At 44.5% G+C, this 27,814-nt stretch overlaps 1 protein-coding gene across 1 annotated transcript; it reads left to right on the forward strand.

Annotated features, from left to right (window-relative positions):
* Positions 1–669: 669 nt before the first annotated feature.
* Positions 670–21,753, forward strand: LOC134410221 (cytochrome P450 3A9-like). The gene is made up of 13 exons (XM_063143387.1): positions 670–893; positions 4,622–4,715; positions 7,244–7,296; positions 7,512–7,611; positions 8,472–8,585; positions 9,595–9,683; positions 10,888–11,036; positions 11,970–12,097; positions 13,232–13,310; positions 14,830–14,990; positions 16,271–16,497; positions 17,955–18,117; positions 20,017–21,753. Exons 1-13 carry the CDS (start codon positions 823–825, stop codon positions 20,104–20,106), a joined length of 1,518 nt encoding a protein of 505 aa, XP_062999457.1. The 5' UTR covers positions 670–822; the 3' UTR covers positions 20,107–21,753.
* The last annotated feature ends 6,061 nt before the right edge of the window (positions 21,754–27,814 follow it).

A 27,814-nucleotide genomic window follows, 5' to 3' on the forward strand; every position in this document is an offset into this window, starting at 1 on the left:
TTTAAATTTAAGTTAAATTAGGTGTTAAAATACTGAGAAAATAAAAAGGTCTTCAGCTGGCGATGGAAGGAATACAGTGTAGGCGCCAGGCGAGCCTCTCTGGGGAGCTCGTTCCACAGCTGGGGTGCCACAGCAGAGAAGGCCCTCCTCCTAGTAGCCACCAGCCTCACTTCCTTTGGCAGGGGCTCACGGAGAAGGACCCCTGTGGATGATTTTAAGGTCCGGGCAGGTACATATGGGAGGAGGTGTTCCTTCAGATAACCTGGCCCCAAGCCATTTTGAGCTTTGAATGTTAGTTCCTCAGCCCTATTTCATAGCATGATCAGATCGTTTGCGATTCACTGCCTCTTCAAATAGGGATTTTCAGCACCATCAGGTGCACCATTACAAAGGGAGCTACTTCTCGATTGGTAACAAAATCACTGTAATAGGCTTATGTAATGTTAGAACTGTTTGTTCTTTTAAACGATACAAACAAATGAATATATAGAAACTGCTGGTTCTTTTTCTTTTTCTTTTTGGTTTGATTTGTGCAAGACCTTTTCAGCTTCCAGAGATTAGGTGTGACTCACATGACCAGGTCAGCTTCCCTCCCCACCTCATTGGCAACATGGCTCCTCCCCTCTCACAGGAAATAAAAGTCCAATGCGAACCTCTTTCAGTCATTAAGCTACCTGAGTTCCAGCAGATAAGAATAGAAGCAGCGAGGACAATACCTGGCAGGGCTTTCTCTCACGGGTCTCTCCCAGAGCGCCAACCTTTGCAAACGTAGCAAGAAGAGACGCAAGCCAAGGAGAGCCACAGCTAAGAGAATTTGTAAGGATGGACTTCCTTCCATTTTTCTCCTTTGAGACGTGGGCTCTTCTGATCACATCCATAGGACTCCTGTTGCTGTAAGTAAAATCTCACGTGTCGTTCAATCTCCTTTGCACCTGCCATGAAAACATCGGGGGAATTTCAGCACCTCCTGGCTCCATGTTGTTCTTCTGTCGCTGTCCCATAGCTTGGTCTCCATTTGATGGTGGTACCCAGAGCAGGATCCAGTCAGACACAGGCACTGGCATACATTAAGTTGTGCTAATGGAAGTGACGTCTAGTGCAACACTAGTAGCGTTTGCTGGCGCAATGAGATGGCTCAGAAAACCCATCGCACCAGCTAATAATTTTGGCCTTGGCGCTAGTGATCTCTCACGCTAGTAGCACAACATAATTTGCGTTATCGCTAGTGTCCAGTTAGATAACGTGGGAAACGTCCCATTTCTATCTGGCTACCTGCCCTTGCGATGCTTGAGGAACAGATCCAGGATAAGTTCAGCAATGGCTACTGCTTACGAATCATCTTTTCATGCAAGCTTTCCCTGGGAATTTATGCATTTATTCGTTCGTGCATTTATTACATCCATACCCTGCCTTTTTTCCACCTGAAGGAACTCAAAGCAGCATGCATAATCCTCCATTTTATCCTTACAACAACCCTGTGAGGTAGGTTGGGCCAAGAGTCTGTGATGGGCCCAAAGTCGTTAGTGAACTTCATGGTGGGGTGGGGACTAGAACCCAGGTCTCCCGACTCCCAGTCCAACACTCTAGCCACTACGACACACTAGAGATGAGTCAGCTGCCCAGTGGATACTGGTGGCTCCACTTTCGGCAGGGCTGTGAATCCATTCTGGCTTTCAATCAAAACCAGCCTGAGCTCTAAGGAGCTATCCACGGTTCTGAACCCTGTCCCCAAACTGGGGTTATCTGAGATCTTTTTAGGGTGCAATTCAGGAAGGGGAAAAACCCTACACCTCTCGGCATGCCCCAGGAATGCATGGGATTAACTTTTGCCTACATTCACGTCATCTGAGAAAGAACAAGTGGTCTGCAATGAGCAGAAAACATTAATCCTATTGGTAAAATCCCGAGAGAGTCCCTCAAAAATAAAATTCAGAAGCTGCTCAGGCCTGCTGCCAACTGAAAATCAAGGCGGGAAGGAGGCAATGCCACCCCCCCACCAAACAAAGGGCTTCCTTGATGAAAATCCAATTCGGGCCATAACTTCTAGCTCTGCTTTGATTTCTCAGCAATAAATATGTGTAAGAAGCATTTTTATTTTTCTCTTCTTCCTGTCTCTCTCTTTCTGTCTCTTCGCCTTGAGCTGGCAAGGAGCCTAAGAGAGAAGCTGGCCTTCTTCTTTTTATTATTATTATTTCGCTAATGCCTTTAAGTCCCCCATTTGCAGTGGGGCACCTATTCCTTTATGAAATGATTGCTTTTACCTCCGGGTTATCTCCCGCTCTCTCTCTGAAGATTTCTGCAGAAGCAGCAGGCACACAAGGCTTTATCAACGGCTGTGCTTATGAAACAGACTTACAAAGTAGTTATTGCCAAAGTAGAGGTGGGAGTAGGATGAGGCCGGGGTGGGTGGGGGGAGAATGTTGCCTATTTTCCCCCCAGAGTAAATGCTTAATTCCTGAAGTTAACATTAACAACCTCACCGCCTCTGGGAAAGGTTTTGAACATCTTTCATTCCAACGTTGTGTTCTATTTATTAAAGGACGGAGTGCTGCCGTGTTTTTTTGGTGTTTTTTTTTTAACAGCTAAGCTAATTTCATTTAAATGGAACATCACTTTCCCTTTTATTTTATTTTTTATCAGCAGTAACCAGAAGTCTGGTTTTGTTTTCCACCTGAGCAGTAAAACAACCCGCGTCCAAAATGGAGGACCTCATGGGCTGCCCTGACCACAACTCCTGCGGTCCACTCCTGCCCTGACCGCAACTCTTAAACAAAGTGGCAAGCCAGAGAAAAGGGTTAAATTGGCAACACACCAGTATGAAGCTTCATGTCCTTGTCCACATTCCTCAAAAGCTTCTTCTACAGTATTTGCCTGAGCATTGGGCTTCTAGCCAAGACTGGTATTAAGGGTAGGTGTGGTTGGGCACCCGCTGAGGTCCACTGTTCCTCCTTTTCACCATTGCAACCTGTTTGTTCTCCTGCCTTTCGCTTTGGCTGAGACAACAGTGGTGGTAAGAAGGAGGAGCAGGAGATTATTATTATTATTATTATTATTATTATTATTATTATTATTATTATTATTTATATAGCACCATCAATGTACATGGTGCTGTACAGAGTAAAACAGTAAATAGCAGGACCCTGCCGCATAGGCTTACATTCTAATAAAATCATAGTAAAGCAATAAGGAGGGGAAGAGAATGCAAACAGGCAGTGGGTAGGGTAAACAGGCACAGGGTAGGGTAAAACTAACAGTATAAAAGTCAGAACAAAATCAAGTTTTAAAAGCTTTAGGAAAAAGAAAAGTTTTTAGCTGAGCTTTAAAAGCTGCGATTGAACTTGTGGATCTCAGATGTTCTGGAAGAGCGTTCCAGGCGTAAGGGGCAGCAGAAGAAAATGGATGAAGCTGAGCAAGGGAAGTAGAGACCCTTGGGCAGGCGAGAAACATGGCATCAGAGGAGCGAAGAGCATGAGCGGGGCAATAGTGTGAGATGAGAGAGGAGAGATAGGAAGGAGCTAGACCGTGAAAAGCTTTGAAGGTCAACAGGAGAAGTTTATATTGGATTCTGAAGTGAATTGGAAGCCAATGAAGAGATTTCAGAAGTGGAGTAACATGGTCAGAGCGGTGAGCCAAGAAGATGATCTTAGCGGCAGAGTGGTGGACCGAGACCAACGGACTGAAGTGAGAAGAAGGAAGGCCAGTGAGAAGGAGATGCCATGGCCTACTAGCACATTGGACCTCTGTTGGTCAAGCAAGAAAGTGGGAGCAATGTTGAGAAAGAAAAGGAAGAGCAATATCAGCTGGTGACAATGATGGCCAGAAGGTCAACTCATTGAAGGAGGGGTCCTATGGAGGGTGTCTTGCCCAAAAAACCCTCAAAAACTGGGAGCTGGCATTGCTTCTGGCACCACATATCTAGGGCTGAGGTTTCTAGATCCTCACCCATAAGATATTAGAATCCCTCAGGGACCCATTCACACATGTCTATACACCACTTGATTACTCTACACTTGATGATTCATAGCAGAAAGTATGAACCAACTCTGTCCAGGGCCGGCCTGACAGGATGGCGCCCCCTCCAGTTCCATGTACAAAAGCCAGTTGGACTGGCAGTTGAACATTGGAGACATGTTCAACATTGGAGATTGGACAGCATCCTCCACTGCACCTGAAGGCAGCAGGCTAATTTAGGAAGCACGCAACCACCCACGCAGCACATAGATCTTTCCTCCAACACCTTGCTGCTGCCTCCCAGAAGCTGCCACCTGAGGCAACTGCTTCACACTGCTTAATGGTTGGGCCGGCCTGAACTCTGTCAGAAACAAAGGAAGGGAAATGTAAATTCCACCTGCGACGTTTGAATTGTGGTGGTTCTTTCACACATGTAAGTGGCCACTTGATGTTACTACCACCAAGGGCTGTATGTGCATGTGAACCGGTGCATCAAACTCCATGGCACTTTCCAGCCTAGAAATGGACTATAGGTTGCACCAGAGCTTGATGTAATAATAACCTTTGCTTCCTCGTGCAGCCATTGTTGCAACCATCGCTGTATGTAAAGTAACATCTAGGTCTTCCTGACGCTTTGCAATATGTAATTATCTCCCACGTTGTTTTACAGCTATGGGGTCTGGCCTTATGGTGTCTTCCAAAAGTTGGGTATTCCAGGACCGAAGCCCCTCCCTTTCTTTGGCAGTACGCTATCCTATCGCAAAGTAAGCTCACAAATCTCTACATTTTTTGTTAGCCATGAGGCATTGAACAATGTGGTTGGGTTCTAGCACTGCCTGGACCTCGGGCTCATGTGCTTCCTTTTCTTCCCCTTGCCAGAGGAGTAGAGAAAATACTTCCAGGGTTAAACTAACCACAGTTCCCCACGATGTCCAAATTCAGGCAATTGTGGTTTGTTTCAACTAGACAAGCCAGGATAGATCCTGGCCTGTTACAGATCCTGGCCTGTTCTCATTCCATAGCTGAAACCAGGAGTAGGCAACTTGTGGCTATGCCACCTAGGGCTGATGGGAGCTGTAATCCAAAACATCTGGAGGGCCACAAATTGCTCACTCTTCCCTTAAACAAGCCACAGTTCCTTCTTCAAGTTCAGACATCACGTTTAGTTCAGAAACAGAAGCTTCCAATCTCTTCGTCTTCCAAGCTCAGGGAAGAGGAGGGGAGTCATGTTCTGGTCTAAAGTAGGGATGGACAAACTCACCCGGGTCTGTTCCATGAGGTGCTTGCCCCGCAGCTGCTGCTGTCACCGTTTGCCTCTGCTTACAGCTATGGCCCATGGTCGTGCTGGTGGCACCTGGCTAGGTCTAGGGTGGGGCAGACATGGGGGAGTCCATTGAATTCCTGGACCCAGTTAGCTGCTCGCAACAACCCTAGTCTAATGCAGGAGCCCACGGAGTTCAGTGCAACAAGGCCGACCAGATGTTGAAGCACCCTGGAGCGCTCATAGTGAGCAACCTGCACTGATAAAGTCTGAGACCAGACTGAAGTCTTTTCTGCTTCAGTCCAGGAACCCTTTCCCAGACTCTGGCCTGGAGACAAGGACTCCTCCATCTCTCTGAGAGCTCATGCCAGGTGGAACTCTTGAGGATGAGGATGCTGTCCTGGTGCTGGAACTAGCCTCAAGAGACACCGTTGTTGGTCCAGGATGATGGTTCTCCGGCTCAGGGGGTCTCTGGCATCTTGGGCTTGGGGTGATGATCTCTGGTTCTGCTAGTGCAGCTCAGGCCAGGGGCCTCCTCTGTTGCGACCACAGTTTCCTCAGCCTGAGTCTGCGTCCAGCTCACAGCAGAACTCTGGGGTCATGACAAGGGAGGGGAGAGTGTTTACAGTGATTTCGTGCTACTTGTGAGCTGGGTCCTTGATGGGTGTCATGGACACCTGAAACATTAATAAATACCACTGAGCAAGTGGCCAAGTTTTTTAACCTGGCCATTTCTTTTAGATCTTCTATGACCGCCTGACTTTTAATAGTCAATAGTTAATGGTATGTTCAGTTTGCTGTATGTAAAATTTTTATCTGCTGGAATGGTCTATTGACCACAATAAACTGTTGTTGTTGTACAGTGCTGAATAATGAATCTCAGATGTGCCTCCTCCAGACTAGGGCTCTTTCAGAAGTCCTGCTCCAGAGGCCAAATTTCGGAGGGCCAAATTTCATCTTGGAGAAGCTTTTGGGGCCCGCGTTCCAGTGATGGGTGGAGCCTCAGTACCGAATATGCCAGACTATTTTAGCTTAAAGTGCTTAATGGCAGTAACTAAGCTTTTAGGAGAGGCATTTCCACCTTTCAGAATGGGGAAGAAATGGCAGAAAAGCCGAGAGATCACTCACTAATGGATTGATTGTTGGGGAAAGAGGGACAGATAGTCCAGCCACAGAGTACAAGTAGCAAAAACTTATCTTGCAAAAGGCAAAGATCCCATTCAGCTCAGGGCGACTGTGTCAGGGTGGCATGAGCCCTTTTTCAGCCCAGTTACTTGTGGGGGGGGGGATCTATCTTGGCTGAATAAACAAAAGGGGAATTGCAAAGCTACAGTATATCCGCCCCGTACAATCCACCCCGCATACTCAGGTTCTCTGGGATGAATTTCCTTCAGTCAGCCAAAACTACGCTGATGGGTATTACTCAGAGGACCTTCTCTTCTGCTTCTCCCAGACTGTGGAATGGCCTGCCGGAGAAGACTTAACAGTCTTTAACAGAAAGACTAAACAGTCTTTCAGCATTTAAGAAAGCGATAAAGACTGTTCTCTTCTGGAAGGCCTATCCAGGGGAATTTTAGGATGCTTTTAGTACGTTTTTAGGAAGTTTTAAAAATGTATACTATGTTTTTAATCAGTATTTTATAAATGTTATACTTACCATTGTTCCTCACCTCAATCAGGATGGAGAGGCGGAGAATTATTATTATTATTATTATTATTATTATTATTATTATTATTATTATTATTATTTCCTTTTAACCTGGCCAAAAGGGTTTACCAGCGCACATCTTACCAGCTCACATGGGGTTGTGTTTGTTCATTTGGGCACATCAGGGGTCACCGAGAAAACATCTCTTTACACATTGACAAATGCCTTGGCTGGATCTGTTTTTTCCTCGCCACAGGCGACTAGCTCTTCACAAAACCGGTATCATCTGGTGAATTTTGTGGTGACTGATCATTGTAATGGATCTCAGTCACTCCAGACCCCATATCTGCAATTTTAACTCAGCCTTGAAATTTCTATTACAGGGAGTGTCGACGTTTGACGAAAGCTGTTATAAAAAGTATGGGAAAATGTGGGGGTGAGTATGCATTTCTTTTGGGAGGGGGGGCAAACTTCAGTCAAATTGATTGGTAGATTAAAAGGTGGACTTTATTTTAAGACATTATGAAGAAGAGAGATGGCTAGCATCGGGGTGGGTGGGAACTGAGTGAGACTGTTCTATTTCAGCTGCAGTTTTGCATTTTGCCACCCATGGCGGTATGCACAGTTTAATCGACTGAATGTTTCTCCTAGGTTTTATGATGGACGACAGCCTGTGTTGGCTATTACTGATCCTGCCATAATTAAAACTGTCCTGGTGAAAGAGTGCTACTCTGTCTTCACCAATCGGCGGGTAAGTTTCCATTTTTATCCGTGTTCTTGATGCGGAAGAAAATCATTGGGATTTCCCAATAGAGTCTAGCGCTCCAGGGAAGAAAGCAAACAAGACCCAGTGTGGTATAGTGGCTAAAGTGTTGGACTGTGAGTCGGGAGATCTGGGTTCTAGTCCCCACTCGGCCATGGAAACCCACTGGGTGACTTTGGGCCAGTCACGGAGTCTCAGCCCAACCTACCTCACAGGGTTGTCGTTGTGAAGATAAAATGGAGGGGAGGATTATGTAAACCGCCTTGGGTTCTTTGAAGGAAAAAAAGGCAGGATATAAATGCAATAATAAATAAAAACAAATAAACAGTTACAAGTGGGCACTGTAACAAAGTGTTGCGGTACAGTGTATCGGCACCTCTTAAATGGGGGGGGGGGCTTGAGTCAGCCTGGAATTGGAGCCTTGTAATAGCCTTGAGGGGGAATTCTGGGAGTGAGGGATGGCACATTTTTCTTCTCATCGTGTGCTCCACAAACCTGAGCATTTTCTTGGTACAGAAGCTAGTCAGGCCATTTGCAGGGGCGGAGTTAAAAACATATCTTCTAATTTACAAACTTATATGGTATTCATGTGCATGCCTGGGCTGGTGAGGGCGGGCAGTCCTTTAAACATACAGACAACCACAACCTTATTTTTGGGGTAGTTCTGTTATACTTCCAAATGGGTAGGCACTCTGCCACCAGAGTTCACTATTAGAAGGAATGATTAAGTGGTTCTCAAATGGTTTTATGGATCAGTTTCAGCTTTCTTAGGAGCTTATTAGAGGGTCCTCCATGAGAAAAACAGTAATGATGACCAAGCTCCCCTCTCTTTTTAATCTCCCACTCAGAGTTTTGGCCCAACAGGCAAATTGAGAACTGCTGTTTCACTAGCTGAAGATGAGACGTGGAAGCGGATCCGCATGATTCTCTCACCAACCTTCACCAGTGGGAAGCTGAAGGAGGTGAGAATTAGGCGATGGCTTGCAATATATCCCTCTGAGTCTTATAACCAAGCTATTCATCACCCCAAACTCCCACCCAAGACTGGTTTAGTCATTAACGGCATAATCCTAGGTAGGTCTACTCAGAAGCAAGCCCCATGGGACTTCCTTTGCAACCCAAACATGATAAGGAGTAGAGGATCTATCCAATATCCTCCTCTCTCCCTTTGCGATGCTATGAAGTATTGAGATACTCATCCATGCACTCAAGATGGCGGCCCTGAAGATCTTAGACAGTGGCACTTAGACATAACGGTCAATGCCAGCTCTAGGATTATGAGAGGTCATGTGTAAGACACCCTCAATGGGGGCCCTCCCTCATTGAGTCTCCCCTCTCACCAGCTGCTATCGCTCCTCACCTTCTTTCTCATCACTGCTGTCCCTTGCTTGTTTGACCGGCAGTAACCCAGGCAGCAGGGCCAGCCTGAGATATTTTGCTGCCTGAGACAGAGCAGCAAATGCTGCCCCCTCCCTCCCACATCAAGGTGCATAGTACCCAAGGTTAGCTGAATTATTTTGGTACATGTGGCAGAACATGCCATAACCCCCTTCCATGAAAGTAGAAATATAATAATAACAAAGCAAATAACTCACCATTTGCTGGCCTTTTATGACACCCCAAATCTGCTGCCTCAGGCAACTGCCTCACTCAGCCTCATGGAAGGGCCGGCCCTGCCAGTGAGCAAATAGACAGCAGCGTCCCCTGTTCTCACTACCACCATGGTCTGGGCCAGAGCAGGAGACAGGTGAACAATGGCAAAGACAAGAAGCAACTCAATGGGGCTTTTGTCTGTGGGCCTCTGCCTGGGTGAGGGCCCTGGACAGATGCCCAAGCATTCCCACCCTTGACACTGGCACTGTATGTTTTGATACAGTTTTGATAGTTTTAGAAGTTACTTTGAGTGGAGGAATATAAATGACTATTTGCTTTTTTTAATCTCTCTCCCACCCACCCCCATCCCGGTTTCAGACCCTGCCCATTATCCAACATCATGTAGAAAGCCTGATCAAACATGTGGGGCAAAAAGTCGAAAAAGGAGAGCTCTTGGATATTAAAGAGTGAGTAGATGCCCGATACAACAAGTCGTGTGACTCATTCATCTTTGTGGGGAGTGGGGAAATATGCTCTTTGAGGAAACAGGCTTTCTGAGGTGATGGATAGGCCTACCTGAAGGCCTGGGTGAAAAGAGGGACATTTACGATGGCTGTGACTGAAGTCTGTCGAATAGGTTTTCCAGGGTAGGAGTGAGATGATGAGGGAGCCATTGCTAGAATGTTTTGAGCAGAAAAGGTGCAACTATAAAGTGCAGATTAAAAGGAGAGAGGGAAAAGCTTCCTTTTGTGGCTATTGAGCCAGAAGCCCCTCTGGCCAGCTCCTCTAAACAAGTGATTTATTGCATGCTCGTGATTGCCCACTCATGGAAGTTCATGGGTCCATTACATGACATCGTCAATGTTCAGGACATCTCCTACGTTATTCCCTGGAAATCTCGCTTTTCTAAAAACCTCCAGAGATAATGTGGTAATATTCAAGAAAAAGCGGTGTTGCCTAGCGTGTAAACTTGGTGTTGTACTTTAATTCTGTCACTAGATGGCACTGTCTCATTAAAGTGAATGGAGCACATAGAGGGAGGAAGTACTCAGTTCAAACCACATGGCTGCCTGTGGCCGTCTGTGTAATTGAGCTGATAGTAATCCCAAAAAGAAAGTGGAAGCAGAAAGTCCTGGAAAGGCAGTAGGTTGTTTTTTAAACAACAACAACAACAACACCTGTTACATCTGACAGTGGCCATTCTGTGATTTGGACCAATCATAGAAAATGCAGGGGGCAGGGAGTCCTTGTTAATGAGCAAAAGAGGCATGACAGTGGGGTGAGCTAAGCCTAACCCCCCACACAGTTAGGTGCTGGCTTCCAACACCCCTCAAACATCTACCTAGAGATTGGGTGATTGAGGATAGCACTTTGGCCTCCATAGGCATACTGGGGTCAAGGTTAAAACCAGCACTTTAAACAGAACCTGGAAATGAATAGGCACCCAGTGCACCCAGTACAGAATTCGTGTGACATGAAATGGATGCCTGATGTTCATCAACATCCTGGCAACTGAATTCTGTACCAGCTGAAATAGAAGACATTGTTAACAGAGGGAGTTGGGCCTGGAATATAGTGAATGCCCCCACCCCCAACGACTTCCAAAATGGATGGCAAAATTACTTCTCTTATTTAAGTCTTCTTTCTGTTCCATTTTCTGCCTCTGTTCAGAATTTTGGGAGCCTACAGCATGGATGTTGTCACCAGCAGCTCCTTTGGAGTGAACACCGACTCCATGAACAATCCCAAAGACCCCTTCGTCAAGGAGGGAAAGAAACTTGTGAAGTTTAATCTATTTTCCCCGCTCTTCATTTTATTGTGTAAGTTGGCACCGCTGCTTTGAAAGTTGTACTAACCAGTTGTAACCGCGGCAATTTCAGTCCCTCTCTCATCACGGGCACTTGGCAACCCGGGCTCATCAATCTTACGAGCTGTGACCAGCAAAACCACATTTTAGAAAATGTAATAAACTGGTCAAATTGCATATGCTTAGTTAATTTGCAGCCCGGGCATTTGCTTGTATGGCCTCTAGCATGGTTCAAATGCTCAGGCAATTTAAAGATCCTGTTATATGGACAGGGAGCACTCCTCCATCTCAGAAGTAGCAATGGGGAGGGGGCATATTGTGTGATCTCCCCTCCTCAGAGATCCACCCTTTACAGTGAGCCTGTTCATACATCCTGACAGCCCACTGTGGGTTAACTTCCCAAGGAAGCTGTTGCATTGTGTCAAGCACCCATGGGTGCCATTTTTGCAGGTTTCTGGTCTGTCATGGCTTGTTGGGCCATGCAAACCCAGGCAGCAGGGCTTGTTTGAGGGTTAGATAACCCCCAAATAACCTATAGTTTATTTTAGGACTATTTGAAGGTTGCATAACCCTCGATCAACCCCTGCCACTGGGTTCACATGACACAAAAAGCCACAGGAAGCCAAAGAGTAGGGATAAGAGAAGCATTTGTTTAGTTTGCATTTTAATACGAGTTTGCATTTCCAGCACTAATGAACCCCTCTTTTAGTTTTCACACTTTGCTGAAAATCTTGTCAAAGAAATTGCAACCAAAAACGCTGGGATGATTAGGGGAAATTGCATGCAAAAATGCAGGGCAGATGACTTTGGGCTTCAAAGAGTTCCAAAGTTGTAGAAAACAGGATGGATTCACCTGTGCCTCTCTGCTCTAAATAGCTAACAAGACAGGAGTCGGTGGCTATGATAATATTCCCTTCTTCTGATGCTTCTGCCCTTCTTCCTCTAGTTGCCTTTCCATGGCTCACTCCTGTCTTGAACATGATGAACGTTAGCTTGTTCTCCAGCGAAGCAGTAGAGTTCTTTGCAAGGTCAATAAAAAAAATTAAGGAAAAACGGGAAAAAGTACAAGAAACGGTAAGAAAACACCAAGATATTCTCCATCCCCCCACCCTGTTGAGTTAATCCAGATGAATTTTTTTTTAAAAAAAAACACAGAATCAGAGACTGTACCGTTTGGAAGTGGTGCAGATGCCTGTAAATTAATTAATTAAGGTTTGGGATGCAATTAAGGCTCTATTTATTGATTGATTACATTTATATACCTCCCCATAGCCGAAGCTCTCTAGGCGGTTCAAAAAAAAATAAAAAATTAAAAACAGTAAACATTAAAAAAAGTATACAAAATTTAAAAATCATCAGAAACATAAAAACAACAGTATAAAAACAACAGTATCTAGTTAGAGATGCAAAGCGTGGCTTGGTTCTGCTTTGGAAATGACTCAGCAGAATCTGGATTTCACTCAACTTTTAGACGGCATGCAGGAATTTCTTTTGAATTCTGGACGCTTCGTTCTAGTATGGAAAATGTCAGAATCTTTGCTGATGTCTTAGGCCAATCTGTGTACGCAAAAAGTCTTCCTGAGTATTTCAGTGCAATGCAATGACAGCAGGAACCTCAAAATTAGGGATGATTCCAACTGGATTCCATTGATCGCCCTTTTCAGCATGGTGCAGAGCGGTAAAGCAGCAGTTTCTGCAGCTGAAACTCTCGCCACGGCCTGAGTTCGATCCCAGCGGAAGCTGGTTTCAGGCAGCCGGCTCGGGTCGACTCAGCCGTCCATCCTCCCGAGGTCGGTAAAATGAGTACCCAGTTAGCTGGGGGAAAGGTAATAACGGCCGGGGAAGGCAACGGCAAACCACCCTGCCAAGAAAATGTCAGCGAAAGCTGGCGTCCCTCCAAGAGTCAGTAATGACTCAGTGCTTGCACGAGAGGTTCCTTTCCTTTCCTTTTCTATCATGAAATGCAACACACATCCACTGTTAGATTTAATATATATATAAAACAGAATTCCGTTTTAGCTGTGATCCCAAACCGCTTGTTCCTGGAAGTAACTTCCACCAGAATTTGGCTACAATCCTATATCTACTTAGCTGGAAGCAAGCCCCATTGATCTCCACCAGAATTACTTCTGAGTAGACATGTTCTCAAGGTTGTCCTTCAGCAAGTGGAAGTCCTGGGCGTTTCTGACCACTTATTTCTGTTTCCAGGGCAGAATGGATTTCTTACGAATGATGATCGAATCCCAAAAAGCAGCAATAAACCAGGATGGCAATGGTGTGAATAAAGGTAATCATTTGAAATAATGACTAATTGTCAGGACTTAATTGGAGCCAGAGGGCTCAGACCAGTTTTCGTTATCAAGGCTGCATATGGCAATATATGGATTGTGGATGGAAGACACCATTTAATAAGGTCAAAGGAGAGAAGCCTCGCCCACAAAGAAGCACCCATATGGTCCAGGCCCATGAATTATGCACCCATTAGCAACATGGGTGCTAATTTCAGAGAAGTCAACATACAGCTGTAACCCTCCTGCAACAGAAAAATGAATTTGACTCTCAAATGTTGTGGCTTGCCCATTTATTATAGGGAGGACATCTCTGTCCTCTATGGGAGTCGAGTTAAACCCTGTGCCTGTTTACCCTACCCAGTGCCTGTTTGCATTCCCTTCCCCTCCTTATTGCTTTACTATTTATTTATTTATTTATTTATTTATTTATTTATTACATTTTTATACCGCCCAATAGCCGAAGCTCTCTGGGCGGTTCACAAAAACTATGATTTTAGTAGAATGTAAGCCTATGCGGCAGGGTCTTGCTATTTACTGTTTTACGCTGTACAGCACCATGTACATTGATGGTGCTATATAAATAAATAATAATAATAATAATAATTTCTGGAAAGGAGTGTGTGAAAACACTGGTGTTAAATTAACATTTTGTCATCTTTAGGTCAAAGGTAGGCATGGTTGGGCATTTGCTCTGAGGCCCACACCCCAGCATGGGCCTGCCGAGGAAAGCTCCTGAGATTGCTCCTTCTCTTCACCATCACAGCCTGCTTGTTCACCTGTCTCTTGCTCTGGCCCATACAACGGTGGTGGTGAGAAGGAGAAGCAGCAGATGCCATAGCCTGCTTGCTCATTTTCTCCCTGCTTGTCAAGCAAGCATGTGCGAGCGATGATAAGAGGATGAGGAGCAAGGATGGTGACAATGGCGGTGAGAAGAAAGACTCATTGAAGGTGCCTGGCACAAGGGCCTGCAAAAACCTGGAGTCAGCACTGTGGTAGAGGACACGGTCTCATCACCACTGTCGAAGGAAACTCAGCTTCTTCTCAGCTTCTGTTCATGTTCTTCATTCCAGGAGACAAAACCTATTGGGATGGCCTTGGGTTGCCCCAACAGCTCCTTCAAGCTCTTGTGGTGGCTTCAGAAGCTGACAGCACAAACCCCCCTAGTCGGGGCCTCTTCTTGCAGAGGTGGAGGCAGAGAGAGAGAGAGAGAGAGAGAGAGAGAGAGAGAGAGAGAGAGAGAGAGAGAGGCAGAAGGAGAGGGAGAGAACTCAATCTCTATAAGCCAACCTGAAAAATAAACATAGCAGCCTTGGCAGGAATCCATGTTTACTTTACTTTGTACAAATGTTAATTAACAATACCAGAAATTCGAGCTGAAATCCCACCCTCTTAGCCTTGCCCGTGGACCATGAAAGAAGGCAAGCCTGACCCTGCCTTGCACCTCTTGTGTACATTATCACACATGTCGCTTACCTCAAATCTGGCCCTCACCACTGCCTTCCTTTCTTCCTACAGCTTTGACTGATGAGGAGATCATGGCACAAGCTGTTATATTCATATTTGCTGGCTACGAGGCCACCAGCAACCTCCTCGGCTACTTGTTGTATGAATTGGCCATCAACCCTGATGTTCAGCAAAAGTTGCAGGATGAGGTTGATGCCGTTCTGCCCAATAAGGTAAGCCCTGCCATTAAGAAAGCAAAAGAAGAAAAAGAAAAAAGTAAGAGCCCTGCAGGATCAGATCAAGGGTCCATCTCCTCCAGCATTCTGGTCTCACAGTGGCCAGCCAGCTGCCCACGGGAAACCCACAAGCAGGACGTGGCTTATAGCCATCCCGACTAATAGCCATTGATAGCCTTCTGCTCCATGAATTTGTCCAATCCCCTTTTAAAGCCATCCAAATTGGTGGCCATCACGACACCTTGGGGTCGCAAATTCCATAGTACCAGTCCGCACTGTGAGAACGAGTCCTTCCTTTGATCTGCCCTAAATCTCCCACCAATCAGCTTCATGTTACAAACCTAGTTCTAGTAGCGAGAAAAATACAACATCTCTCTATCCACTTTCTCTACACCATGCATTAGATTCACACAGTGGTGTAACTCCTAAGCACCAACACTTACCCAGCTGTGCTCTTGCCACTTTTGGTTTTAAACCAAATGGATATGACGTAGCATTGTAGAACAAAGTACCTCCGAGAATGTAAACAGGCTTTCTCAACCGGGTCCCCTCTTGTTGTTTATTCATTCAGTCGCTTCCGACTCTTCGTGACTTCCTGGACCAGCCCACGCCAGAGCTTTCTGTTGGCCGTCGCCACCCCTAGCTCCCCCAAGGTCGAGTCCGTCACCTCCAGAATATCATCCCTCCATCTTGCCCTTGGTCGGCCCCTCTTCCTTTTGCCTTCCACTTTCCCTAGCTTCAGCATCTTCACCGGCAACTTCCCCTCTAGAGCTGTTGAATTGATTCATTACATTTATTTATATCCCGCCTTTTTGAATTACAACTCCCATCACACATCATGAATGGGAGCTGTAGTTCAATGCATCTGGAGGTCACCAGGATGGGGAATACTGATGGACAGAATACCTTTACCCTCACCTTGGAGCAGCTGCAGGCTACCTCTCCGCCTCAAACATACCTAGAATTAAGAAGCAAAACTTTCATTCTGGAGGCTTCCATCTGGAACTTTTAATAAATATTGGACCTTTGTGCTATGTGGCCCTTGTTGAGCAAGTTGATGCATTAGCACCATCTCGCCATCTACAGTGGAGGCGCTGCAGAGCAGCACAAAGCAATCCAGCAACTCAGAGAATCAGATGTTCCCATTCTTGATACTAGAGGCCCTGGTCTGAGATGACAAATGCCTCACATTGAGAGAATCGTTGACCTACTTTCAGCCAACAAAAATGGTGACAAACATGTTTTCATAACTCTCTCTCTCTCTTTTTCTCTCAAAGGCTCAATACACTTATGACTCTCTCATGCAATTGGAATACCTTGACATGGCCCTGAGTGAAGTCCTCCGGATGTATCCAGTCGGCGGTCGCATCGAAAGGGTCTGCAAGAAGACGGTAGAGATAAATGGAGTCCTCATTCCAAAAGGAACTGTGGTGATGATTCCACCCACTATCATGCATTACGAAGCTGAATACTGGGACGAACCCAAAGAATTTAGACCCGAAAGGTACTAGATGGGACCATTTTATCTTGCTGTCTCTATTTGCTTCTACTAATCAGGGGTGGTGTAGTGGAGAGACCAGTCCTTGGGTTAATTCCTGTCTCTTAGCCTAACTTACCTTACAGGAGTCATGGAATCATAGAATAGTAGAGTTGGAAGGGGCCTACAAGGCCATCAAGTCCAACCCCCTGCTCAATGCAGGAATGTCTCTCTTGTAGAATGTAGGGTTCCCCCCTTTTCTCTTCCTAAGAGAGTTTTTTTTAAACAAACACACACACACAAATATTTTTTAAAGATTGTAATGGAAGTCTATCATGTTGCACATTGGTTTCCTCTTGCCTTGGACAAATAGCTCTTTAGCACAAATGTCGCAACAGTACCTGTGAACAGAAGTTAGGTTCTCTATATTGATAGTACTCATTCTTCCTTCCATGCACCATTATAGTACATATCTGTTGATGAGGGGCCAGTAGTAGAGCACATGTGTTGCAAGAAGAATGCCCTGGTTCAGTATCAGCATCTCCACTAAAAAAAGTACAGACAGCAGGTCAAGGACAGCATAAATGTTAGGCATCATTGGACACCTGACCGAAGGCTTGTACCCCATTGTTGGGAGGAATAATGGCGAAGGGAGAAGAAAGCCATTTATACTGGCCATGGAAGAAATGTAATTAAACACAGAATCATAGAATCATAGAATAGCAGAGTTGGAAGGGGCTTACAAGGCCATCAAGTCCAACCCCCTGCTCAGTGCAGGAATCCACCCTAAAGCATCCCTGACAGATGGTTGTCCAGCTGCCTCTTGAAGGCCTCTAGGGTGGGAGAGCCCACCACCTCCCTAGGTCACTGGTTCCATTGTCATACTGCTCTAACAGTCAGGAAGTTTTTCCTGATGTCCAGCTGGAATCTGGCTTCCTTTAACTTGAGCCCGTTATTCCGTGTCCTGCACTCTGGGAGGATCGAAAAGAGATCCTGGCCCTCCTCTGTGTGACAACCTTTTACGTATTTGAAGAGTGCTATCTCTTCATAATAATGTGCAAGGACCACATTCAGCCATTTTTCAGCCCCAGAAAGCATGGAGGGTTCTGGATTGTGGAGAGCTCTGACCTAACCCACATTGAACCTGTTCAGACGACATGCTAAGCCATGCTCTGGCACGTTAACTGTTTTAATAGTTTCAATGCTTTTAAATTATGTATTGTTTTAACTTGGTTCATGGTATAATTTGTTTTTAGCTGTGCATATTTATTGTTTTATTATACTGTATGCCGCCCTGAGATCTTAACGATATAGGATGGGATATAAATGTTTTAAATAAATAAATAAGTAAATAAATAAATATTAGCTCTGATAGTCCTAGGGGGAGAGGATCAAGTGAAAACTGGTACCTTTTATCAGACCAATCCATTTGTTCAGATCCTTGCAATTAACAGGTCATCCTCCCTGCTTCCCTCTGTTAACAGATTCAGTAAAGAGAACAAAGACAGCATCAGCCCCTACGTTTACATGCCTTTCGGAACTGGTCCCAGGAACTGCATTGGGATGAGATTTGCCCTCCTTACCATGAAGGCAGCTGCTGCCCGCCTGATGCAAAATTTCACCTTCAGGCCCTGCAAAGAAACACAGGTGAGGAACCACCAGGATCGATCTGCACTCATATATAGAAGGAAAACAGCCAGCCTGAATTAAATCAAGCTTTCTCCCTGTAGCAGAGACAGGGAGTATAATGAAACTGTCATGCAGAGAAAGCTTCTGGCAAGTAAATACTCGACAGGTAACGCCTTGTCTACAACATACGTAACTTCGAGTATTTCGGAAGGTGTAGCCAGTGTTTCTGTTGCTTTAACCCCTTGGTCCTCCTTCCACAACAGAAACAAAGCACTCGTATGCAGCCATAATAGCATTTTGCTTAAGTCTGTCTCTTGCTAATCCTTCCTTCCCTATGCTTGGTGCAATCCAACAAGGAAGAGTTATATGCAGAAGCAGATCATAGGATCATAGAATAGTAGACTTGGAAGGTGCCTATAGGACCACTAAGTCCAACCCCCTGCTCAGTGCAGGAATCCACCCTAAAGCATCCCTGACAGATGGTTGTCCAGCTGCCTCTTGAATGCCTCTAGTGTGGGAGAGCCCACAACTTCCCTAATTCATGGGTTCCATTGTCGTACTGCTCTAACAGTCAGGAAGTTTTTCCTGATGTCCAGCCGGAATCTGGCTTCCTGTAACTTGAGCCCATTTTGAATATGGCATTTCCTAGAAAGCAAAACCCTTGTTTCAATCTACATTCTTAAAGAAAGGTAACTCTCAAGGTGCCTTGAGATTCATATTTATTATTTATTTATTTATTTATTACATTTCTATACTGCCCAATAGCTGGAGCTCTTTGGGCGGTTCACAAAAAATTCATAGGATGCCCGAGGGCAAAAAAAAGCCAGTATAAAACTCCTGCACTACTAACAGTTGTGTAGAATAGGGAATTTCAACAGGTGTTGTTTGCACAACCTGACCACCCAACTTGAGAACTTTAGGAGTCATCAAATATACAAGCTCCTAAATCAAAGATTTTACAGACCCTGGATTTTTAGGTTTGATCATTATCCACCCCATGAGAACTTCAATGTGTAAACCTAAAATTCCAGGGGCTATAATACTGAATGTGACTGATGGCAGAGGTCATAACCAATTGCAGATTTTAAAATCGCAATCGCCATGTCTCAGGAAATCAAGGCAAAAATCTTCTGCTATCTTCTGAGATTTTCCTTTTGCTAATAATTAGCAACCCTAACAGACCTTTTCATAGAATCATAGAACAGTAGAGTTGGAAGGGGCCTATAAGGCCATTGAGTCCAACCCCCTGCTCAATGCAGGAATCCACCCTAAAGCATCCTTGACAGATGGTTGTCCAGCTGCCTCTTGAAGGCCTCTAGTGTGGGAGAGCCTACCACCTCCCTAGGTAACTGGTTCCATTGTCATACTGCTCTAACAGTCAGGAAGTTTTTCCTGATGTCCAGCCAGAATCTGGCTTCCTGTAACTTGAGCCCTTGATTCCGTGTCCTGCACTCTGGGATGATCGAGAAGAGATCCTGTCCCTCCTCTGTGTGACAACCTTTGAAGTGCTTGAAGAGTGCTATCATGTCTTCTCTTCTCCAGGCTAAACATGCCCATTCTTTCTAAACATGCCCAGATTTTGATGTGCACAGCCATCGCAATGCCAGACGTGCATCTCAATGTGCGATCCCAAGCCATGTTGTATTGCTCCCCCTGGTCTCCAGTTGAACCATGTGGAGATGTCTTTCGACGTGCATGGGAACGCACATTTGTACCAATGTTAACTGGGTTCTAGACTATAGCCTATTTGTGATGGGCCACAGACATCTGCTTGAAGCTCAAAGAGGTGGAGATACCTTTGAGTGCATGCTTCATTTAGAAAGGGAGGCAAAGACCTCTGTTGCTCTTGTTTCAAATCTTATTGTTCTTTATTTTGTGGTATTTAAATGCACACACCCCACCCCTCTTGTGTTTCAGATCCCGTTGGTGCTGAATACATTGGGACTGTTGACACCTGAAAAACCCATCATTTTGAAAGCCATTCGTAGAGACAGCTCTACACATTAACAGAAGTCTTCCAGTGGAGTTTTTAAGAGATCCTTATGGAAGATCATCTCACCTACTCTGCGAGATTTGCTGCAAGCATATTACCACTATGAACTGTTATTTTTGTATATAATTATTGGGGCTTTATTTGCGTAAGGACCCATCCCTTGCCATGTGATTACATGGTCATTTCAGTTTCCTTTTATGAAAAATGTGGGACCACATTTACATGCCTTACTACTGTACATATGTTAACATGCTTGTAGGTAGCATAGAAGATAGACAAGCATTTTTCAGGGGTCACTAAAAAGTGTCAAAGTGAATAGGCATAATTGATCCTCACTTCCCTGATTGGCTATGATTGCCTCTGTGACCAGTCCAGGAAGAGTATCTATAATTATACATATGAATAGTTCAGGATGCATTGTTCACTCTAAAATAGCATTGTTTGCCTTAGTGACATGAGCATATAGTGAAATCTAATTTTTTGCATGAGTCCCTGATTGGTTGGGATTAGTTTATGAAGAAAGGAGTCCTAAACAACAAGGAAACTGTGACAAGGAAACAACAGATCGGGGTGGGGGGGATGTGAGGTACGAAAAGCTTCTCAGGGTTAGCATTTTTTAAAGGAATTATTTTACTTTTCCCCAAAAGCACTAGTACTCCCCCTACCCCAAACTGAAACAGGTGAACACTTAGCACAACTGTCCTTCTCGCAGTGGTGGCATCAGAAAAAATATTGGGACCCCAGAATGGGCAAAGTGCATTCCAAGTGCCTTTTCATCAAGTTACTTGTCTTGGGGGATCACCCCCTTTGTCTGACTTCTGACACTGCCTATGTTCTGTGCACATTTTCTTAGCAAGCAACCATAAGCTTTCAAGTAGTAGAGGGTTAGTGTGGTGTAGTGGTTAGAATGTCAGACTGAGACTCGGGAGACCTGAGTTCTAGTTTTCACACAGTCAGGAAGCTCACTGGGTGACTTTGGGCCAGTCAGCGACTCTCAGCCTAGCCTACCTCACAGGGTTGTTGTGAAGATCCAATGGAAAAGAGGAGGGTCATGAATGCCATCTTGAGCTCCTTGAAGGAAAGGCAGGATATAAATGTAAGAAGCAAATAAATCATCAATATATTAGCGATCTTTTAAAGTATTTGTTCCTTCTTCAGTACAAGAAGCAGCATGAATACTTTCACAGTGCAGCCATTGGTCCTGGAATGGGAATTTGGTTCTTAATGGCCTTGTTCAGAAGACACTTTAACCACAGTGAAGAAGGCTTTTGGCCTTAGTCATCATGGTTAAAGCTGTGGTTTAAGGTGTCTTCTGAACACAGCCAATGTTTTCACTGGCAGAAAGAACAGGGTGGGAGGGATTTTGAGTCACCTTCATTCCTACACTGCACTTCATGACTAATGAGTTTGGGGCTGCATTTAATGACACATGCCCCCAAACTAATATTCTCAGTATGACAGACATCTCAGGACATGAGTATAAATGCGGATATAAAAATTAAGTATAAATGCATTTTGATGAGGAACCCAAGGATGCATGTATGTTTGTGCATAATCATTGAAGAACAGCAAAAATCTCATACAAGTAGTCTAATATGTTTCAAGGGCTTTAACTGTATAAAAATATTAATAAAATGTAATTTTATAACATTTTAAATTCATGCGTTGTGCTTGTCAGTTACTTCAGTGGCTGAGTTCACATGTAACGCAAGGCTAGTGGTTCCCAATTGGTGGTACACAGACCCCAGGGGGTCTGTGGCACCATTCACATATTCACCATTCATTTCTGGAGTCCACTGATGATGAATTCCTACCAGAAGTAAAATATACCATCGCTGAGCACCTGAGTGATTTAGCGACTACCTTCAGAGATTACTTCCCTGCACCGAATCCTGAAAACTCATGGAGAAGGAACCCTTTTGAATGTGGTGATGTACAACTAACAACTCTCTCTGTGGAAGAGCAAGACACACTTGTTGACGTGACTTGTGATGGTTCGTTGACATCATTTTCCAAAGAATATAGACTGGACCAATTCTGGGTGAAGGTTTTTCCTGATTATAAGAAGTTAGGTGAAAAAGCTTTGAAACATCTAGTTCTCTTTTGTTCCACATATCTTTGTGAACAAACATTTTTGACATTTTGTTATATGAAGAATAAGCCTAGAAATCGGCTCGATGTTGATCCAGATTTGAGATTAAAAGTAGGAAATATTGAACAGGATGTGGAACGGATTGTTCGGGACAAAAAGAGGCATGATTTCTCCCATCACATCTGGGTTTAGAAGCTGCTAGAAAAGTCATAATTTGTTCAATTCTAAACTAAATGTTAGTAAAATTAAATTCTCTCTTCATCACAACAGTTAAAGCTGCAGGAGCGATACTAGAGTGAACAGATACAATAGAGGGCAGAGCTCCTGCAGCTTTAACTCTTGTGATGAAGAGGGAATTCCACCAGGCATGCAAATACATACAAATGACACCTGCTGAAATTTCCTTTTCTATACAATTGTTAAAGGTACAGGAGCCCTGTCCTCCTTTCCATATGGTCACTCTATGCATGTTCTCATTCTATTTCTCAGCAAATAGACTTTCCCTCTTCTTGAAACGTCTAAGTATTTTGATTCTCTTTGGCTCTTAATGCAAAGTTTTAAAGAGTGAGGTGTTGAGAACCATCCAAGATGATGCATGGATTTCAATGAGATGGTTAAGTAGGTGCTTGAATGATCTTTCATGTTCAGGAAGGATAAACAACTACTGCTCTGCACATAGAAACCTTGGTGTCCATGTAGTGAGAGGGTTCCAGTTTAACCTTAATGTGCTAGTTCTCTAAGAGCTCCTTCTTTGGGAGAGGATTCCTTTACGCAAAGTCCTTCCCATAGGGTAAAGGTTAGTGGCTGTGCTGTCACACCTAGGCAAATGTCATTGAGGAAGTCAAGTACAATTCTGGGCGCAACAATTCAGGAAGGACGCAGACAAGCTGGAGCGTGTTCAGAGGAGGGCAACCAGGATGATCAGGGGTTTGGAAACAAAGCCCTATGAGGAGAGGCTGAAACAGTTGGGCATGTTTAGCCTGGAGAAGAAAAGACGGAGGGGAGACATGATAGCACTCTTCAAATACTTGAAAGGTTGCCCCACAGAGGAGGGCCAGGATCTCTTCTTGATCATCCTAGAGTGCAGGACACAGAATAATGGGCTCCAGTTACAGGAAGCCAGATTCCAGCTGGACATCAGGAAAAACTTCCTGACTGTTAGAACAGTATGACAATGGAACCAGTTACCTAGGGAGGTTGTGGGCTCTCCCACACTAGAGGCCTTCAAGAGGCAGCTGACAACCATCTGTCAGGGATGCTTTAGGGTGGATTCCTGCACTTAGCAGGGGGTTGGACTTGATGGCCTTATAGGCCCCTTCCAACTCTGCTGTTCTATGTTTCTATGATACAGGAGACCTGACTGTCAATCCAAGCAAATCAGGAGAATGGGCAGGATCCAAAACAGGGCAGAGTTAAACATCAAGGCAGTAACGGAGAGCCAAGAGGACAATACACAGGTGCATAGTCAAAAGGTGCTGGTATTAGCATTCAAAGCCCTAAACGGCTTGGGACCAGGTTATCTGAAAGAAAACCTCCTCCCATATTTACCTGCCCAGACCCAAAGATCATCTTCAGTGGTTCTCCCTGAGACCCTGCCAAAGGAGGTGGGGCAGAAGGCTACCAGGAGGGCCTTCTCTGCTGTGGCACCCCGGCTGTGGAATGAGCTCCCTACAGAGGTTCACCTAGCACCTACATTATACTCCTTTCTATGCCAGGTGAGGACCTATTTATTTTCTCAGCATTTTAACAGTTCACCTTCTTAGTCTTTTAACTTTGCTGTTTTAAAACGGTATTTTAAGTCTGTATAAATCTCTGCATTACTGCTCGATTTTATCCTGGTTGGATTTTTATATCGTACTTTTATATTGTGGTTTTATTTTGTGGTTGTTTTACACCTTGAATTGTGTTTGATGGTTTTAATTTTGGTGAATCGCCCAGAGAGATTCGGCTATTGGGTTGTATAGATTCCCTGCATGCTGGCTGGGGAATGCCAGGAGTTGTAGAACTTTTTTTCTGTCTAAACATGCATACAACTGCACCTTAAAGCTCTTACTGTCAAGAACTACCACAAGATGGCCACCAATTTGGATAGCTTCAAAAGGGAGTTGGATAAATTCCTGGAGGAGAAGGCCAACAATGGCTACTAGCCCCGATGGCTAAGTGGAACCTCCAGGGTCAGAGGCAGTAAGCCTGTATACCCTAGTTGTTGGGGAACATGGGTGGGAGGATGCTGTTGCACCATGTCCTGCTTTCTTGGTCCCTTGTCAACAGCTGGTTGGCCACTGTGTGAACAGAGTGCTGGACTAGATGGACCCTCGGTCTGATCCAGCAGGGCTCTTCTGATGTTCTGATGTTCTTAATTAAGTTTCAGGAGAGGCATTTTAACATTTTAGAATGGTGGAAAAAACATGCAAAAGCCAGGAAAACCAAGCATTCAATGGTTGGAAAAAGGGGTTTCGGTTTCTGGCGAAACCCCGATGGAGAATTGGTTTGAACTCCTGAGCTTGGGGAATGCTTTTGTGTGCACTCAGTCCATCTTGACCTCTGGTAAACAGGTTCTGTAAGGGGTTGTATTCTTTAAAACCACAACCACGACCCTGCAAGAACTGTTTTCAGGCGATAATGAGATGAAAGGAATATTTGGGGAACAGCATAAGAAGCAAAGCGTCTCTCAAACCACTGTGAAAATCTCGCCTGTCTCTCGCTTTACATTTTGATTCAAAATGATCAGTCACACCAGTGTAATCCGATCAATTCTGAACTTCACTCTGAATATCCAATTCATAATATCTCACTCTTTAAAACAAATCAAGTCATAAAGCAGCAGCTGGTGCATTTTTTGGGGGGGGTGTCTTCTTTCTCTGTCTTATCCCAGTTGAGTTTATATCGCAAGCATGCTTTAGAGGCAGCAAAAGAAAAAAAAAAGAATTAAGGACCTAGTAGCTGCAAAATATTTGCAGCAGGGTAAATACGCACGCACGCATGCACACACACACACACACACAGAGTGAGGACTTGGCATTTAGTAAGCAAAACATGCACTTCTAAATGGGATATTTAAAATGAACGATGGTTAATCTAGCCATAATACGTTAAGAATGCCACATTCTCAGTACACGAAGTCTTCAGAAACGAAGTCATTAGTGTAACTGCATATGCTGCTCATTCTTTTCAAGATAGGAAAATATGAATAATTCTCTGCCAAGGGACAATTACAGCCTGCCATTCCAGCTACACAAGGCCATATGCATCAAGGGGGCAACAAGATAACATTAATAAGTATTCGGCAGAGAAAATTAGATCAATAATGGGGTTGGCAGCATAACATCGAATTTGAAAATGATAGCCGCACTGACTTGGCAGTATGCAACGGAGAAGATGCCTTCTGCATATCCCCAAAGTCTTTCGAGAATCCTCACCTTCATTCCACCTTCTTTTCTTTGAGCTGTGAATAGGCAAGAGGTGCTTATTCGAAATGCCACCAAGTCTAGTTGGATTCACATCAGAGAAACGTAGAACGGCAGTTTTGAAAAGGGAATGGTGTGCAGGTGGTGTGCAGGTACAGCTCTTAATCGTAATCGCTAGATTGAGAGTCCCTATATCCAAGAGAGGCGACTGTTAATTTCTGACCAAACAGAGGGCAGGAAGAGGACACAAATTTGCACCAAATTTGCATGTTAACTTATACACATAGATGCAAATTTAGATTAAACCATTACAATTTAAATAGAAATACAAACTATCTCACCAAGATGCACATTGTTTTAACTGTTTTAATGGGTTTTTTTTTTTACTGCTTTTAAATTCTATACTGGTTTTAGCTTGATTTAGGGCTTAATTCATTTTTAACTGTGTATATTTATTGTTTTATATTGTTTGTAGAATTTAATTTGCACACCACCCTGAGATCCTAGTGATATAGGGCAGGATACAAATGTTCAAATAAATAAAGAAAGAAAGAAAGAAAGAAAGAAAGAAAGAAAGAAAGAAAGAAAGAAAGCAGGTGACTGTAACTAGGGATCCTGTGTGGCCTACCTGCTCAGTCTGTTGTCCAGGTGCTAACTGTTGATGAGGAACCATTCTGATGGTTCTTCATATTTGAAGTAGGTTTGGACAGGGCATCCCTTGAAATGGAAGTTGCCTTCAAATAATGATGGTCCTCTGGCAGACCTTCAAATAGAGGACCCCAGGTGACCACCCTATGTGGTGCACTTGATTGGGGCAAAGGGACCTTTAAAGTGTCCCTAAGAATTACCCTGAAACATGACCTCCAAAGCAGGTCAGTATTCATAGAATCATAGAATAGTAGAGTTGGAAGGGGCCTCTAAGGCCATTGAGTCCAACCCCCTGCTCATTGCAGGAATCCACCTTAAAGCATCCCTGACAGATGGGTGTTCAGCTGCCTCTTGAAGGCCTCTAGTGTGGGAGAGCCCACGACCTATTCCTCCCCTATTCCTCTCCTCCGCTAGCTCCTCTGTTGGTTTTAGACCTTCCCTCTTTCTCAGGGTGACCATACAAAAAGGAGGACAGGGCTCCTGTATCTTTAACAGTTGTATTGAAAGGGGAATTTCAGCAAGTGTCATTTGTATGCAAGCAGCACCTTGTGAAATTCCCTCTTCATCACAACAATCAAAGCTGCAGGAGCCCTGCCCTCTTTTGTATCTGGTCACTCTAGTATAGCTCCTGCAACTTTAACTGTTGTGATGAAGAAGGAATTTCACCAGGTGCTGCGTGCATACAAAAGACACCTGCTGAAATTCCCCTTTCCGTACAACTGTTAAAGATACAGAAGCCTGGTCCTCCTTTTCATATGGTCACCCTACTCTTTCTCCTTGACACTGGAACCAGATGCAAGAAAGAGAAGAGAGAGGATCACAGGCCCTAACATAAAACCTCTCTCCTAGTGTCAGCCGCATGGACTGCTTCAGAATAAAGTTTGCCGACTTCACCGTAAAAGTAGCTTTGATCTTCTGGTCGCAGAACTTCTCCGTTGGAACATGTGAGAAGACTCAGGTCGAAGGCTCCTGCAGTGTGGATGTTCTAAACCCTTCAAAGACTTCTCAGTTCAAAAAGGGAAAAGAAGAAGAACAAGCAAACAAAAACAGGGAGTCCAAGGCAGAAGAAACTTCCAATCCACTCAACTTCCTCCCCTGAATTTTCTGCACAGCTTGCTTGATGTTTTGAAAATGAGTCGTTATTATCTTGACGGTTCTGGCAGAACCTCAGGGGCAGATGATTCTATTATTGCTGTGTGAGATGGAGACAGAAACTCTGAACAATACATTTTTAAAGTGTTTTGCATTGTGAGGAATATCCTGGCATCAGCCAAGTTCAGTTCTGTTGCCTTCCCAAGCACCAAGCAGTTAGGGTAGGGTGACCAACTGTCAGGATTTCCCCAGATTTGTCCTGGATTTTGTTCTTTCCATGGTGTCAGGGGGGATTTTCTATAATTTTCAATCATGTCCTGGAATGACACACCTTCCCCTTTAAGGCTGCCATTAGCGTGGCAGGAGGGAATGACATGCTTTCTTGAGGCACATCATTCCCCCACCCCAAGCTCCAATTGAGGTCTTAAAAGGGAAAGTGGGTCATTCGTGGACATTATAGAAAAGGCCCCCATTGGAGTGGAT

The sequence above is a fragment of the Elgaria multicarinata genome, chromosome 17, assembly GCF_023053635.1.
Source record: "Elgaria multicarinata webbii isolate HBS135686 ecotype San Diego chromosome 17, rElgMul1.1.pri, whole genome shotgun sequence".
Lineage (NCBI taxonomy): Eukaryota > Metazoa > Chordata > Lepidosauria > Squamata > Anguidae > Elgaria > Elgaria multicarinata.

Coding starts and splice junctions, on each gene's coding strand:
- LOC134410221 (XM_063143387.1), top strand. CDS start 823: ATGGACTTCCTTCCATTTTTCTCCTTTGAGACGTGGGCTCTTCTGATC. Junction 7,612..8,471: donor CTGTCTTCACCAATCGGCGG/GTAAGTTTCCAT, acceptor TCTCCCACTCAG/AGTTTTGGCCCAACAGGCAA. Junction 11,037..11,969: donor CCCGCTCTTCATTTTATTGT/GTAAGTTGGCAC, acceptor TTCTTCCTCTAG/TTGCCTTTCCATGGCTCACT.